Source organism: Neodiprion virginianus, chromosome 6, assembly GCF_021901495.1.
Source record: "Neodiprion virginianus isolate iyNeoVirg1 chromosome 6, iyNeoVirg1.1, whole genome shotgun sequence".
NCBI lineage: Eukaryota > Metazoa > Arthropoda > Insecta > Hymenoptera > Diprionidae > Neodiprion > Neodiprion virginianus.
The window spans coordinates 19,483,435-19,501,561 of record NC_060882.1 but is presented as its reverse complement, the minus strand read 5'-3'; the positions used below and the strand labels follow the sequence as shown (position 1 = coordinate 19,501,561).

General features: G+C 32.2%; 1 protein-coding gene across 16 annotated transcripts in view; it reads left to right on the top strand.

Annotated features, from left to right (window-relative positions):
* LOC124307831 (casein kinase I) overlaps positions 1 to 17,934 on the top strand; it is a 56,758-nt gene extending 38,824 nt beyond the window's left edge. Inside the window, exons 2-11 of one of the 16 annotated variants that reach the window (XM_046769957.1) lie at positions 719 to 759; positions 1,200 to 1,269; positions 1,794 to 1,942; positions 2,654 to 2,888; positions 3,083 to 3,402; positions 4,713 to 4,787; positions 7,162 to 7,242; positions 9,156 to 9,281; positions 10,718 to 10,824; positions 12,718 to 17,934. In XM_046769957.1, the coding sequence (XP_046625913.1) occupies positions 719 to 759; positions 1,200 to 1,269; positions 1,794 to 1,942; positions 2,654 to 2,888; positions 3,083 to 3,402; positions 4,713 to 4,787; positions 7,162 to 7,242; positions 9,156 to 9,281; positions 10,718 to 10,824; positions 12,718 to 12,769 (1,256 nt within the window). In that variant the 3' untranslated portion in view covers positions 12,770 to 17,934. Of the gene's footprint in view, positions 1 to 718; positions 760 to 1,199; positions 1,270 to 1,775; positions 1,943 to 2,653; positions 2,889 to 3,082; positions 3,403 to 4,712; positions 4,788 to 7,161; positions 7,243 to 7,770; positions 7,843 to 9,155; positions 9,282 to 10,717; positions 10,825 to 11,624; positions 11,914 to 12,699 lie in introns of those variants that run through there. The other 15 variants (XM_046769949.1, XM_046769943.1, XM_046769942.1 and 12 more) reach the window with 15 other exon arrangements.
* Positions 17,935 to 18,127: the final 193 nt, after the last annotated feature.

Sequence of the window (18,127 nt, the reverse complement as noted above, 5' to 3'; positions counted from 1 at the left end):
TAAGAATCAGGATATATATCGAAAGTTGAATATCGTCGTTATTGTGTGTACCTAAAGACCAAGAAAAGAAAAGAAAAAATTACAAAAGACCGATAGCACACAGCGTGATGTAAAGCGAGCGATGCTTGCTTTACACTTTTGTACAAAAGTATTTGAACTCAAAATAATGATGTGTAACAAATTTCTACAAACCACGTGTTTTCCTGCGCAGTAATTTCTTTCTTTTTTTTTTTTGCTTTTTATTCCATAATTATACGCTGCGAAAATTTATATAACAAGTCAATTTGTATAAATTAGCCGGTGTATATATAACTTCTAAATATTGCTGTTTCGCAAAAATTCAAACTTTCCACGAGGTACATTTCATTATATATGTGCAAGAACGGTATTTGAAAATGATATCGAACGACGAATAAATGAATGAATGAATGAAATTGCTTGTACGTATTATACCTATTCTTTTTTTTTTTAATTTCTTATCCCAAGTCTTTTGAAAACTTGTATCCGATCAACTTATGCCGATAAATTTTATCGATCATAATTAAACTTCTTCAAATTCTTAAGATTATATAACAAACATCTTTATGTACGATTTTACTTGGCAAGTCAGTTGTTTCAATTTACCGTTACATTCATAAGTGATTAAAATCTACCTAAATTATGTGACGTTATTATGTAAAGTCATGACTAATGAAACAATTTTCATTCTTTGTTGCAGGTAAAAACCTATACAACAACGAGCATGTGGCTATAAAAATGGTTAGTAAACAAATAATTATACATATTTACATGTTACATACTATAATACTATAGTATACTGTTAATTCGCTATTATAAAAAAGTTTCTTCTTACCCGGAGAGTGATTTATTTACGCGGTTTGCTTGTATTTTGACTCTAGATTGATGCGTTTCATTTCTTATTCATGCAGAGTCAAATCGCGTCTAATTGTCACAAATGACTTTTTTACTCTTCGTACAAGTTGGCTAAAAGTTCGTAGTTATTATCTTTGAGCATGTGCTGCAGTGATGTCATTGAACTTCTCCCAACTTGCATTTGTCGTATCAAAATATGATTACATTTTTAATTTCGTATTTTTGACAATTTATGAACTAGATTCTGACAGGAATACTTAGCGATATTTAAAATGACTGATAACGAGACAGCATCGTTAAAACGAAGTAATTTAATTTCGTTCCAGGAACCAATGAAGTCAAAGGCACCGCAGCTTCACTTAGAATATAGGTTTTACAAATTATTAGGGACACATGGTGAGTTTGAGGGACAGTTCATATTATATATACATATATTATTATCACAGAAAAGATATACACGTCACATATATATATAATATATATATATATATGATTTATTCTTATCAAATAACATATTCCATGCATATATATGGAGAGTCAAATGTTCATAGATAGATACGTTTATCTATTTATTTTCTTCTCGTTGTTTGACAATGTTATTACTCATTTAGAAGATCGTTGGTTGGTTATAAAGTTTATGGCACGAAGTATTTCATTCGCTGTATCAATACCGGATCAACTTTCGTTACTTGTAACCGCGGATAATGACATAATTTTTTTTCTTCCTGCTTTTTTTTTTTCTTTTTTCCTCTTAACCTTTTTTATTATTTTTCTACGTGTCCGTTTGGGATACACCTACATTGCGACGCTGTTTTGTTTCATGTGTTTTCGTCACAAATTCCTCACCGCACACCAAACCACAATATGTGTTCTGGGGTGAAACTACCTTCCTTTTGGTATAGTTCATAACACTCATATAGAGGGTGTCCCGGAAGTATTTTACTTTGGGCCTTGTGGAAAGTACAACGCCCTGGTGATGGAACTACTCGGACCGAGCCTGGAAGACTTGTTTGACCTCTGTGGCAGAAGATTTTCACTAAAGACCGTCCTTATCATTGCCATGCAGCTCGTGAGTATTTTTAAATTATTTATTTATCAACAAACCATTATTTTATTCATAATTGATGACAGCGAGTTGAAACCCTTGTGATTTTTACTCGAGGCGAAATTCTGTAAAGAATCAACGATGAATTAGACCTTATCGTCTGAATGTGAAATAAAATGACTATTAAACAATCCGTGGCGTTGTTATCTGTCCCAATTATGATGAACGTGAAGGAAACAACATTTGTATTACTTAATGAAACGATTCTGAGTAAATTGACGTGACACAAGCTATGAGATATCCAACGATTTGAGAAAAGGCTTTTATACTTGGTACATTGAAAATGATCAAATAATGGTATCTTAAAGACTAATCATTTTCCAAACGTTCCAATTTTAAAACCTTTTTTCAAAATGTTGATACTTCAGCTTGATAGAATTCGAATTTGATTAGATTCATCTCTATTACGTAGTAAAGATGTTGTTTTAGTCAAGTTCACTGTGGCTGTGACAAATGATAAATTTCTTAAATTTTTTTTAAAAAGGGTTCGATATGATATACGACTTGACGATTTTAGATTGTTGACTAAATTTGTCGTTTTTAGAAAATCGCACTATTGATTATTTTCTTGGAATCGAATATTCATTGAATCAATTTTATGTAACCGAACAAATATACGTTGATTGAATACTTTTTAACCGTTGATAATATGTTTGGGTAATTTTCTGTTCGCAGCTTCATAGGATAGAGTATGTCCATAGCAGGCACTTAATTTACCGCGATGTAAAACCAGAGAACTTCCTCATCGGCAGGAGTACGACCAAAAGAGAAAAGACGATTCATATAATAGATTTTGGATTAGCCAAAGAATACATAGACTTGGAGACGAACAAACACATACCTTATCGGGAACATAAAAGCCTGACGGGTACGGCACGCTACATGAGCATCAATACCCACCTTGGAAAAGGTAATTTGGAGAAATATATGACATGCGCTTATTTTGAATAGAGAATTAATAGTACAGCGAAGAATTTGGTTTAATCATTTTACAAACTTACTTTTATTTACTTCATCGCATATAAGATTAATACCGCAACATCTTTTACTCGTTTTTCGGTTTTTTGCTCTTAGTCGTTAACATAATTTATTTATTGTTATCAGAACAGAGCAGGAGAGATGATCTGGAAGCGCTGGGCCATATGTTTATGTATTTTCTACGAGGTAGTTTGCCGTGGCAGGGACTTAAAGCGGATACGTTAAAAGAGCGTTACCAAAAAATAGGGGACACGAAACGTGCTACGCCAATAGAAACTTTGTGCGACGGTCATCCCGAGGAGATGGCTACGTACTTGCGTTACGTGAGGAGATTAGACTTTTTCGAAACTCCAGACTACGAACACCTGAGGAAATTATTCCAGGATCTATTTGACAGGAGAGGATTTGTTAACGATGGTGAATTCGACTGGACGGGGAAGACCATGGTGGGTGCTAAATAATTTTAGATTCTCACTTTTATCGTGATTGTTCATAAAATAACCCAATACTGCGGAAAAGTGATGATACGTACGTAACTCAAGGTTGAATAATAACGTTGAGAATTGCATGAAACGATTAACAAAGTCTTTTCAATAATTTATTATAGTTCTTAAGATGCGAATAGATGCCGAGTTATATTTCAGAGTAGTAGATAATTTTGTATATTGTTTATTCCAATTTGAATAACGAGTATTTTATTTCTCAATCTTTTTTTTTTTTCTTTCTTCCTCTTTGACTGATATAACACTTATATATCATAGATTAACTAGAAACAAAATGTTGTAAATGTTTAGTTTGGGATACAGTTTGATCAAAAATTTACGGAGTATGCATGGTCACTTTGTCCAATTATGATGTCGTACACCGCTCTTCTAATTACATAGACGTTGTTAGGAGATTGCTTGAGCATGCTTAGCGTCAAATGAAACTTTGATTTTTTGGGGTCTGTCTTTTGGTCTAGCTAATTTTAACCATGCTCGATGAGAAAAAAACAAAAGTGGACGTGAATTTACATTCTATTAGCCGATACAAAGTTGATATAAAATTATTAGCATCAAGCTAGTGAATTTTGGTTTGATTATTTGCCTTTAGCAATTTTCAACAATCTCTCAAGCATGAAAAATAAGCATCATGATGTCTGGCATGAGTAAAAGTATTTAATGAGAAAGAAAATACGTTAGATTCATACTGTTGTTTTTATCACTAATTACAGTATGGAATGGGTGTTAATCAAATATTGGTAAAGTTAGTTTTATTTTTTAATTTTATTGGAAAAATCTATGTATGAATTTATTCAAGCTTAGGAGCTTACGCATTTTGGAAGGTGAATATCGAAATATAATCTTGAATACGTGAAAACATTGATTGGCATGTATTAAAATCTTGGGAATTTCTTTTTGCATTTATTCACCATAAATATTTCATTCGTATTCACAACTAAACGAAAGAGGTTCATGTGTCAGGTATCGTTCAGTAGATTATCAGAAAACGAAATAATGTTAAACTGGATCGAATATTTTGTTTTGTATAACTGGGCGAGATCCGAACAAGTGCCTGATGCGAAATGGTAGCGAGTACTACGTTGTTGAATGTAGTAAAGCTAGTTTTCCATTAAGTACTCGAATACCGGTAAGTGAATCCTCCTCCCAAATACAGGTTGAGCAAAGACGAATTTAATGATTGAATTGATAACAATCAATCCTAGCTGACAACAACTGATTTCTAAACTTTGCATGCTGCTCAATATATTATATAGCCACCCAACTTTACGCAACTCAGAGCGATACGGAACGCTGCTCCTTCTCATATTGGAAAAACCAAATCTGATAAGGTTGGTAAAGTAGAGAGAGTCCTTATTCGCACACAGAGTGGTTTTCAATCATAGGCGCTGCGTTTGATCTCTATATTTGTTATAATTACACACAATGTCATTGCTGCTAATTTTTTCTCACAAACAGAGTCCCCCCGCAGTTCCATATACATATAATATATGTGAATACATGATATATTTCAGGCTATTTAAAACTGGTTGAGATCATTATGAAAAGAAAATTTTATCTTCGCAAACAACACGATTCTTACAAGATTTAACAAACATTTGGAACGCCATTAATTGTTTGAATATCAAAATAATAGTCATCGTCGATTCTAAATAAATTTATGCAACACATTTTTTGCAAAGAGATAAAAATTTTTTGCTTCAAGATTGATATAAATTCAAGTTTCGTTCTTTCTTAAATACGTTTTTTTCGTAACTAACCAGACATCTTCGCTGTAGTCTTCTTGAATTCTTCTGTTTACACAAATAACTTACTCCGTAAATTTCATCAATATCAATGATGATTAATTGTCATTGCAAAATTTGAGCGATTACCGACAAAGCCAATAGTTTTTTTTCATAAAATTTTCTTTTCTTATGTTTTGCTACAACTTACTAACAAGAATGCAAAATTACAAACGATGAAAGTATTCGCTAAGTCCATATGGTCAGGAGTGCCTCATGTACTCCAATATTATATGTATAATCCGAGTCGCTGCAGAGAGAGAGAGAGAGAGATGTAATTGAAGATATTTTTGCACTATATTTTCATTTACTTTATTGTTTTCAATTTTCCTATGCTACTTTATTTCATTTTAATTTGAAGCAGAAAATTTTCATGAGCTCTAATGCGTTTATCTTCAAGGCGTCAACAGATAGAGAAAGAGTATATTTTTATAATCTTACAACAGTTCTTGTGATCAGTTTAAAATTTGGTACGAAAATTTTTTGTATCGCAATATAGACCCCAATCTTTTCTAATCAGAGCCATCAGTGCTGTTGTTTTGTTGCATTATTTTATGCAAAATGGAAAAAAGTAATAGATTTTTTTTAAACAGTGACATCAAGTGAATAACTATGCAATTTATTGTCATATTGACAAATTGTCGACGACAATTATTTCAGAATAATCAAGCTTTGCAAATTATGCAAAGCCATACATTTCTGAATGTCGGTACAAAACAATATTGTTAATGTGTCGAATCATAGAGTTATCGATTCCACTATCCAATATTTTACAATCCATAAATAATCCAGTCTGACTTTTTTTTTTCCCCCTTTCCCGAAAGATATGTTGTAACGACGTTTAATATATTATTATCATAATTATTTTCAGTCTGAAATTGTTGAAATTATAATTATGGTGCGTGTTTTACTTGATATAAAAGAAAAGTCTACGTAGTTGCAGTGTTGCTTGAGTTTGCCAAGTGAAATTGGGTTGCACGTATTTTATTCCAAATCTTATATGTACACACACACATATATACAATACATATATAGATACACTTGCAATGCCTAATTTGATAATAATACATTTCCAATTTTATTCCACCTTGTTGCTTTACCCACTTCTACTATTGTTGTTGCGTAGCAATTTCAAAACTTATTGTTAGTAGTCACTGAGGAAATATAATATTCGCCTCATTTATTGGCCGCATATTTTTTTAAAAAAATCTCCGCTTGTTTCAAATGTTTGTCCCTGTTAAAAAAAAAAAAAACCAACATTACAAAGTTTAAACATTTATAAAACATCCAAGAATTGATGAGTTTCTTTACAAATTTCATTCTAATATTACACCACATTCATTACTGACGTAGATGAAATTCGCCGGCAGGATTCCGTTTCAAATAGAAAACTTGATGTGGAAATTATGGTTCATTCAAGTATAAAAACGATTATTCGGAATTTGCTCTGATATTCTTGTTCATCTTATTACGTGGGATTTTCAATTTTTTTATTATGTGTCCCTGACACTTAGTCAAGATAACCAAAGTTTGAATGACAGGTAGAGAAAATGTAGTGTGATAACAATTTTTTTTTCTGTTTATCTTAAAAGTATTGCATGTGTCTGGAAAATTGCCCAAGTTACCTTAAATAATTTTCTAAAATCGTATATGATACTTTGACCTTACATCTCAAAGTTTATAACTTGAAGTTGTACAAAAAATTAAATAATGAATTGGTGTGATTGAACTAAGAAGAGTTACCATGAATGTAGTCCTGAAATCCAACATTCTGCTCCTCTCCCGATTGACCAAGTACGTTTACCTATGCTAGGAAAATTTTGGTACTTATTTACATCTATACATATTTACTGTAGAATGTTTTATTATCATTATTGAATAATGCTTATGTACTATTTTCACGAGTCTGTTTGATTTGCAGTCCACGCCGGTCGGATCATTGCAGACTGGACACGAAATTGTTGTGTCGCCAAACCGAGACCGGCATCCCACCACAAATAAGGTAATCGAGTATTTTTATAATATGAAAATTCTCAATTTTCTTTCAAGCCTGGTTATGCATAGCTTATAATTTCTTTACGTTCGTCGAGTAATTGCATGGACATTCACCTTAATGATATGTTTTTTGACATTAGTATGAAACTAATATAAAACATTCTGATCTTCATAAAGGCTGTGTATGTTTCTTTTATCATATGAATGTTGATGCGGTGACTTGAGCTGTGCGTCACAGGCATAATAAAGCTTCATATTTATACGATCGTTCCAAATATAGGCAGATTTTTTACTTCATATGAACAGATGAAACAATAATCCGTGCGTTGGCTTTAGAAATGATAGATTTAAAAAATTTTCACACATCAATTGCCTAAGTTGAAAAGTATTCCTTCTGTGTTCTACAACAGCACCTTTAGCTACAGAAGGAATAATACTTCGTACGACAAACTTGTGAAACTGGTGAAATAGGATAATAAACGAATTATTTAGGGAAATCAATTTCTGTTCATTGCACAACGTGGATCTTGTACAGGAATGCGATGATTTTGAGGAAGACGTGATTCTTATGGTGGACGAGGTGAACGTCGAAATGCAGGGCAATTATGTAAGCCGCAAGTGGTACAATATCGGATTTGTTGTGTATATTGAAAATTAGAACCTCGAAAGCTTAGTTTCATCATTCACGCAAAGTTAGAAAATTCGTTCGAATACTCTAATTTCAGTTTTGTTAGAGATATTTTGCTCTGCTTGTATTCATTATTTTCAATGATTATTAGCAGATCGGCAGATCAGCTAAAATTCAAGCTGAAATTTCTTTGGTAAGCAAGAGATAAAATCAGTTTATAAACTTCAAAATTTATATTGAGAGCCAAATTATGCAAACAGCAATGCTTTGATTGGTATTGTTGAACATGAATATTTAAGTATTAGATTTGTTTTTACGTCGATGCAGAGTAGGCTACATTTCTGATAAACAAAATAATCTCTCGCTTAACGAAATTGAGATACAGTTACTTAAAATTTTAAAATGTTGATGTATTAGACAGTCAAAATCGCTAGAACGATTGAGGGTAAATTTTATACCTGTCATACATTCTGACTGCGAGCACTTGTTATAGTCGCAAATTATCGTATTTCGTTGTACATTGTGTTTGATATGTAGATAGAATGATTAAAAAGAAACCATTGTTGTGGCTTTGTGTATTAGGAAATTTTATATATAGGAATTTATCGTTAGTTTCGTTACAACTATATTTGGTCTGCATGTAGGATGGTACATTAGTAATATATTTTTGAAAGATTACTCGCTGTAGAGCACATTACTAAAATATTATATATTAATTTGCAGAATTAATTATATTATTATACATAAACTGACTATCATCTAGTTATTTCATGAATTATTCAACAATTGATTAATTGCATTCAGTTATCCCCGGTCACAAATCACATTTAGACACGCCGACAAAACATGAATTTCAAAATTTCCGTTGTTTTAGTTTTTTAAAAAAAATTTTTTTTATCGAAATATTTTACTTGGGCAAAATCTTTTAGGCTGACTCACCAAAAGTTGAATAGCCTAACGAGTATTTACTCTTAAAAAAATTCTTCCGAGTGAAAGAAAAGCGGATGTTCATAAAACTCTCATTGAATTGAGTAGAGCTGTAAATTACTCAATTACTCTACAGCACCTCTGACAAACATTTGTACAATATGAGTTAGGTGGATGAAGAAGTTTAATATACTAATATTGATAATTTGTGAAAACTGTTCGGTAGCTTGCCTACCTCAACAGCGATACTATATAGGTCAAGAGTAACGATACTACAAAAACATATAGCCTTTCGCGATCAATAATCACATCAGAATTGATTTTACTAACACTTTGCATTCGTTTGTCGTGCTTGTTTCGTACAGGGTGTGACGGGTGTAGGGGTGGGTGGAGGGGGCGGTAAAGGGGTGGGAGCTGTGTGGCCTGATACAGTGAAGCAGTCGGGAGCCGGTGGTACTTTAACGCCTGCTGACAGACACGGCTCCGTCCAGGTGAGTTGGTCAGCTTTTATCGTCGAAACACCAACATTCAAACCCGTCCGGATTCCCCAATATTACTTGGTTTTAATCCCATCAACTTCATATCCCTGTTAAAAAATGTTCAACAATATCGTTGATGACTAAAGTTATCCAGATATACAATTCATTTTACATATTAATCGGGACAGAGTCTCAGAGAGCAAAATTTGTTTCTGCTAATTATTCTTCACTTTTATATTATACAATATTTTATTCTAAAAAAAAAAAATCTTTCCGTGAACAGAAACTTGAATTTTTCTGTACAATTGTCCTACTATTCCTATGTTACTATAGTTCAATTTTTTTTTTTTCATTTTCAAATCACCACCGCATTAATTCTGTTCTGTAAATATGCCAACGTTAATTAGCAAATTTTTTAATTCGCATTTCCTTACGTTTTCGCAAGAGAAATCAACGAATTCTGGTCAGTTTTTATTATATTATATTATATTTGGAACCTTGGTTTCAGCTTGCTGTAGCATGCTATATATATATATCTATATATCATTCAAGTTCTTTTTTATTTTCATCGTTTTGTTACATACTAAATACTAATCAGCCGTTTGTATTTTAGTACGCCATCACTTTGTTATATGTCTCATGTATAGATATGACATTACATTATATGCATATTTAAGAGTATATCTTTGTGAATCCATATATTTTTTTTTTCATTGTGCAAATGTAGCGTAAAACAAGTTCAAAACATTGAACCTTGATACTTTTGCTAGATAAATTTGAGCTAGTTAGAATACTAGAAACAATGTAAGTTTTCAGCATTCGAATCATTGCATTATGTAATATGTACAATGTCTATATATATTGAAAATTTATCAATTGCCTTATTGCCTAAAAGAATAACTTTAATTCTACCTCCAATTTGCTCTCTAACGAAATTCGTTCACAATATTTATTTGCAACGCTGTCTAGATTCAATATATAAAGGTTTGATAAAAAATGTTGGGAATATTTTTTAGAAAGCATCGACGTTAGTAGTATTCGAAATAGATTCTAAATTTAAGAATTTCACTGACATTTGTTTTTAATTAGTAAAGTTTTTCGACTTTCAAGGACGAGTGGTTATAGATGTTTAAACTTTTTCGCTACGGTTTGGATGGTGCTGAAGCTAGCAGCCGGTAACTGTAAGCAAAAGTTCTCACAGAGAAAATGTTAAACACATCTCGATACACAATGTCGCTGTTTATTGCTGTTCAGTATATCGTCTTATGCCATAATTTTCTGTGTCTCTATTGTTGGGTATTAGCTGCGAGCTTCAGCACCATTCAGTTTGAAATCGTAGTATATCATGAACGATTTTGATTTCAGTAGTCAGAAGGGCGAGAGCAAGAAATTGTATCTGTTAAATAATATTGACGATTCGTTAATGGACTGTGTTTTCAATCTATCAGGTTGTATCTTCAACGAACGGAGAACTAGCAAATGATGACCCAACTGCTGGACATTCAAACACCCCAATTACAGCACCTCAGGAAGTCGAAATGGTGGATGAGACCAAGTTAGTATGATTTTTTACTAAAAATTCTTGGAACTTTGATTAGTCACAGGTCCGCGCATGTGTCATAATCATACAAAGTATTTAATAGTTGTTTGCATCTGTTATCTCTTTCTGAACCAGGTATTAACACAAAATCAATCTTTATTGAAGAAAATTGAGATGATCTTCTAAGATATGCATTTCGCAGACTTGTGACTAGATGTTTATACTCAAATTGCATGAGCTTCGATAGCAACTTCAATGAAAACACAAGCATGATTTATATGGCGACGAAACATGAAAATGTAGCTTTACACCAATTAAAGAGCTTGTACAATTAAAACTCAATACTAGTTTGATCATTTTATTATGAGATAATAGCATGTCAAGTTTTTATCAAATTATTACATTTGTAAACTACGGTATTTCCCTTAATAATGCATATAACAAAAAAATAGGCTAAGATTACGAACAAGACCTTTATTTTTACTTGTGTATTTCACATTACTAAGGAAAATATCGTAGTTTACTAATGTAATAATTTGATAAACACTCGATGCGCGATCATCTTGTAACGAATTATCAAAGAAAGTACTGATTTTCAACTAAACAACCTACTTAATTCACAGTCAAAAATACTTCCTCTGCACCAACATAATTTTTTGTGTGAAATTTCATCTTTTTACTCTCTTTACGACGAAAGCTTTTATGTACAACATTTGGTATGAAAATCAAAACAGATTAACTATGTATTACCTCTCTATAGTGTGTACATAATGGTGTTTCGGGTGGTTTATGGTTTTTTTATGTTACTTTTCCAGGACGAATCCCTGTTGGAAATTGAAACGAACACTTTGTCCCCAGTGTGGATTCCCACTTCCCTTCAAAGTACCTCACCTCTTGCCACCCAACAAAAAAGCAAAAATAACCCAAAAACCCAGTTCCCTCTGTAATGACGGATGAGTGGTGATTACTATCTCTAATAATATTGATTAAATATCATTTATTTGTTAATTTATATAATGTATATGTAACTTCAAATAATTTGTGAGAAAATCTTTTTTTCGTTTAGTTTCATGTGTCAACAAGGTTGATCAATTTTCAAACATTTCATGTACTTGGTATTTCTCAGTCTGACTGTGAGAAAAAAAATTAATACTTTTATTTTTATCACAAAACTAATTTCTCATAGTAAATTGACAATGTTATTAATGTGTCTCGATTTATTTATTTATTTCTCCATTTAAAATATATGACCTTGCAAATTTTATCAATATCGATTTTTATGGGTGTTGATTTATACCTGTTCCTTAACAATCAGTATAAAAAACACCAATTACATATTTATTGATTGCTTGCTATCTACTTTTGAAGAAGTATCCAATCTAAGGCAATAACAAAGAAGCTTGATCTAAAAATTTCATATGGTTCGAAGTGAAAAGATTAAAAGTACTTATAAACTTCATTTCTCTCCCCTATTTTAAGTGACACTGATTGTCGTGAGAAATTGAAAACTTTACGGTCTTTCAGCATAACACTTGATCTTTGTACTTTTTAACTGTATATTGTATCATATGTTCCTAAAATTATTACTATATAATGTCGTGAAATTTTTAAAATACCGTTGTTTGTGCAGAGTCTTGAAATTGGATATCTCCACGTAATATTCATTCTCACATTAGACTTGGCGAAAAATACACAATTAATCGCATCGACGTAGTGTTGTTGTTCTCTATTATTTCCTCTTGGTAAAATTAACAATTACTATCTCATACACGACAGATTGTACAAAACAAGTTTTCATAGGTTTTGGATCCGTTACACTTACACTCTTAGGGTGTTGCATGTCGGTGTCGACGAAATTAAACAGAGAGATGCGATTCTAAGTCCTATTAGTGTTTGCTTCATTTCCAGATGCTGTTGCTTCTTCAAACGAAAGAAGAAGAAGAGTGCTCGACAGAAATGACTGTCTATGGCTGTTGGGCTTGGGGGGACTGTTCAGTGCGCAGGGGTTAGTGTTGGGGGAAACGGAACGAGTGGGGGTCAGCGCGAAATTGTTACACTACTACGACCAGATTGGCGCTGCTCCGCATCTCGGGACTCCATACTTCACACAACTACAACCACTACGCCTACACCTACGCCACCTCCTTCGTAAAACTAAGCGATTATTACCATTATTATTATTATTATTATTATTATTATTATTATTATCGTCATCGTCATCATCATTATTATCATCATCATTATTATTATCATCATCACCATTAGAATTATTAACATTACCGTTGACTGATGTAGTCAAGCATCATTCGTCATTATTTTTCAGAGTTGATGTATCATACTGAATCTGGAATATTGGATCGGGAGACGTTATACTAATACGTTGTGAAATCTTTCCTAAATTATCGTTTAGTTTTGAATCAACAGCTGGCATGGTAGCGACTAATGTTTGAACATAGGGTAAAAATGAAACTATTCAAGCTACCTGTGTCTGTGACTTTTTATTTTATTACTGTTATCATTAGAATTAGATAATCATTATGCGTGTGTGTGTGTGTGTGTGTGTGTGTGTATATATATGTATATATATATATATATACATACGTACGTACGCACACACATACATACATACATACATATACCTATATTATACATCATCCTAGTAATACGTCCTGTTTTTGTCGTGCTTTAGTAATTCATTACGATAAAATACAGTGACACGATTGTTATTTTTTACTACACACCTTTCTCTTTTTTATATGAGGTTCAAGTACTGCAGGTATTGGACAGAATATTTGAACATACTGTAAGGCAACAGCTACTTCTAACGCCGAAGCTTGAAAAGCGCTAAAAAAACTTCTTGCTATGTCAATGTAGGTTGTCTATCGATCTATTTGTAGCATATACATATGAATTCTGTTTGAAATGAAATGCTTAAATAACTCTTTCTCTCGCCACTATGTTATCACCAAACAACTGGCTGTCCAGTTTTTGCCGTAGGTTTTATGTTAGTATATCGATTCCCGAACAATCTGTAAGGTTGTTGAAACTGGATTTGAAGCATTTCATGCTAAGCCGGCCTTAGTTTTTATTATCAAATATTTGCATTGGCAAAATACGAATTCGAGTAATTGAAATTTCATTATCGTAGTGAAAAAAACTCAAGTAACTAATTATTAAGAGTCCAATAGATTTAAAAGTGCTGGGTTAATCTAATACAAAATAATCATTATGAAATTATTGTAGTCAAGTCTATGGATCCCTGACCGGATCATATTTAAAAATAAATCGTGACGTAGCCCACTTTTTCACATCGGATAGAAAATTTGTATTATCTGATACACAAGTGGATAAATTTCGATTGAGTGATAAATAAAGTTGATCACCATCGCCATTACGAGCTTGACTGCTTCAGCTATGCCAAAGAATGAGCTAAATGAAGAGAAACGAAATGAAGTGAGTTGAATTTGTTTTGTTTTTTTTTCCGAATTTTTTAAAGCTAAATGAAATCTGTGTTGAGAGTGTTTTGATAATTGGGAAGAAGAATTGATTTACACAACTGATGGTTAATGGTGCGCTTTCAAAATTGAACTCTTTATAATATAAATATCCAGCACTTTTCCTCTATACTCTTAGGAACAAGAAAAATAAAGATTAAGAAAGTTTCCAAAAATTGTCACGTTTGATCGAAATGTAGAATATGAATATCAAGAAAGTATTTTTCATCTGAATAATAATCATCAAATTATATTAGGAAACAATGAGCTTCACTGTACATTTAATTGTCTCAAGGTCCAACTAATCTATTCAGCTGACAAATGTGTCATTACAAAAAACATCATTGAAGGACTGACCACCATGAAATCTGGTTTTAACGTGCTCAGATACTTAACTCTATTGACATTTGAAATGTGGCTGATTAACAAATGTAAGAAATACGTAGCTTTGGATTTAAAGTTAGCAATGTATGCATATAGGAACTTCTCCGTCGCTTTTGCAGATCAAGTTTGGCAACGTCTAGCTAACACCGATCATTTGAAGAGTTCTAAAACTGCCAATAACTTCTGATATGACTTGCCTTACGCTGAGTTTTTTTCGTTTCTGTTTTTCTAATTATAACTAATTTCAATTTATGTAGCAGAACCGTTTCAGAATGTAATCTACAACTATTTGACGTAATAAAATTGTCCTCGTGAAGTAAATCCGTTACCATTGCTAAATTCGGAGTATACTCTAGTCTTTCGTTTGTTGTTTTATCATTATCTTAAATTTTTATGCTTACAAAAATGAGGTATTGAATTCAAAAACCAGCAAGGTCTCGATTAAGTTTGATACGCATTGAAAAGTAATTATCATTGAAATAGGTAACATCCGTGCTCTATTTTCATGTCATTTTTTTTAACAAGTTGCTGTAACAAATTGCATTGGCGGAAGAAACTGACTTATATGTACATATAACCTGAAAATGATTTAGGTAATGATTCAGGTTTTAGTTAGATACCTGAAAGACGTCAATTTTAATGTTCCAGCGGTGTAAAAAGTAAAATCACTGTTCGAAATGCTAAACCTGAAATTATTGGTATTGACATTTATATAGCATCATTTAGTTAATACCAATCAATTTATATGGATAAAAGAACATCTAGATCCTTAGCGATAGGAGTAAATTGACCGAGTGACCAAATTTTACATGTATAAATAACTTGTCTACATATACATATACATACATGTATACAGATATATGTAACTTAGAACAAAAGATTAATATCAAAGTGCTTTGTCGATGCCCAACGTTGATTTGTCCAAGAAAAAAGAAAAAGAAAAAAAAAAGGAAAAAAAAAAGAAAAATACTAATAACATTGCTGATGAATATCTGTGCTCAATTTTTGTCACTAAAATAATTCATCATAAGTTGTGCCACAACAAGCAAATTACTCATTCCATTATACCAATAAGATGACTAATATATTTGCCATCAGTGAGTTAAGTGCCTGATCACATTAATTCACGACAAAATAATAATTCATATCCAGCACTTTAACTAATACAATATTTCCAGTGTAGAAATATAATACGGGAAAACGTTTTCTTACAAAACAACAAAAAAATGAAAAGCAAAAAAGTAGAAAAAAAAGAGTAACTAATTAAATCAATCACTTAGTAATCATTTATCGGTGTTATTCACCAAAAATAACCACTTACTTACCCGTGTCTTGATTATTAATAAAGAACTTGCAACATCCTGCCGTTCTTTTATCCTGTGTTAGCAAGTGGCAGAAGGTCCATTAGAGTGGATCTGAAAAAGTTATTTCCCGGTGATCAAGTCAGGAATCAGAAATCTGTTACCTACACCAATATCTCACAAATTTCTCAATCGTTAGAGAAATAAATAAGAAAATGAAGCAAACATCTTATAGTTCAGTTTTGTATCTGTCGATAGAAGTTATTCGGAAATATCATGATTGGTAATTCGGTACAGTTATCATTCACGTTAAATTATCTATTTAAATTCCTCTTAGATAACAGAGACACACATTGTCTGTAAAAAAATTGAAATCTAACAAGTCTACGTAGTAAGTGTGGCAGTTTTGATGACAACAGTTATCTCTATTACCACCAAATTGTAGTCTACCGTCTTAATATTAGATAAAGAAGGCAATCTCAGTGTATTCAAATAATATTCTCACTCAACAAAATACGTTTTTGATTTTGACAAAGATGCAGTGAATATTACTTTATCGCCCGAATAATTGATATGAGACGGTATTTTCTACATTACCTGAAGAAAAAAAAAAAAAAAACACTAAACAAATGAAGCCTTAAGTAAGTTTCGTATAAGGAATGTGCCGATAAGTGATGTGACTGACCGATTCTTATATCGGCAGTAGTGTAACATAAGATGATCACTGCAGGATCTTTTTTTTTATGTTTAGGAAGCCACGGTTTAAAATAGGCAGTAAGAAATTTGAACGGTTCTTTTTATTAAACTTGATGCTGTAGGTAAATGGTCCAGTAATTTTAATTATGCTAGCTTTGCGTGTAGGTAGCGATATATTTTGGTGTTTAACGCAAACTTATAGTACTATGCCAAGTCACTGCAGGTCGGGAATGGTTGTGATTTCAATGTAGAATTTCTTTCCGTATTATCTTGATTATTGTTAAAATTTCATTGAAATAATTGTTTTATAGCTTAGCAACTTATCGAAAATAATAATGATAATGAAAACGGAAACATGAAAATCATTCATCATTTCAACACATGTGTAGGGAAAAAAAAATTGCAAGCATTTATTATAAATACTCTTTCTTTTGAGAAACTTTCACTTGATCAGCAGTATTAAAAGAATTCAGTTCTACGTATAAATTTCAATAAAGTTGTAAAATAACGTTCAGTCATTATTACTTAAATTAAATAGTCAATGCTGGGATTGAGATGCGCTGACAAAAGAACTTGCACTGAGATCGCTTTCCTTGTGGCTCGCTTCTACGAAAGTATACCCATTTGCAAAAAAGTGTCAGAATAAGGTCCAGGTTAACATACAGTTGTAGCTAATGGCTTTTGTTTGTACTGGAAATGGTTGTTTGTTGCGTCTCATGCAATTGAGATTCAACATCTACATTGAATGAAATTAGCTTGTATACGAATGTAACAATGATAAACTTTATTTTGAAACTTGAATTGAGGCATACTTGAATGAAACTGAATTTTCCTCAGACACGGGAAATACTACCGTTCTATTAGTTATGAATATTTCATTATATAATATAATTATTTATGATATATTCTATTACTTGATCTTGTCTACGTGAATTACACTAATTAATTGAATTTATTAGTCTCGATATTCCCGCGCATATCTCAATGCATAAGACAGAGCAAGCAGAATCACTATTAAGAAAATGGCAGCTCAGGTCAAATCATCACGTACGGAAAATATAAATCACTAAAGTTAAAAAAAAAGATGTTCACAAATCATCGTCGAAAACATAAAAGTGCTAGCAATACCTGGAGGCGTTCGATTTTCACTGATAAGATTGGTTGATTTCGCTAGCTATTAATGTTACGGAGCATCCTACCTGTTGATTAATTCTGCTTGAATTTTATTACACCCTTCTAAGGCATTCAGCGAAAAAAAAAAAAAATTTACCGGTAAAAATCAAAGGCCTCTAGATCATTTTGCTACTGTAACGTTTGTTACGATAATAACAAAACCAGAGAATAAACGAAAACCAAGTTGTGAGAATGTGTACATTTTTTGACGAAAGTTCAACACTGTAATAATTGTAATAAAATGTGCCGACAATGAAGAGCGCACGTGTG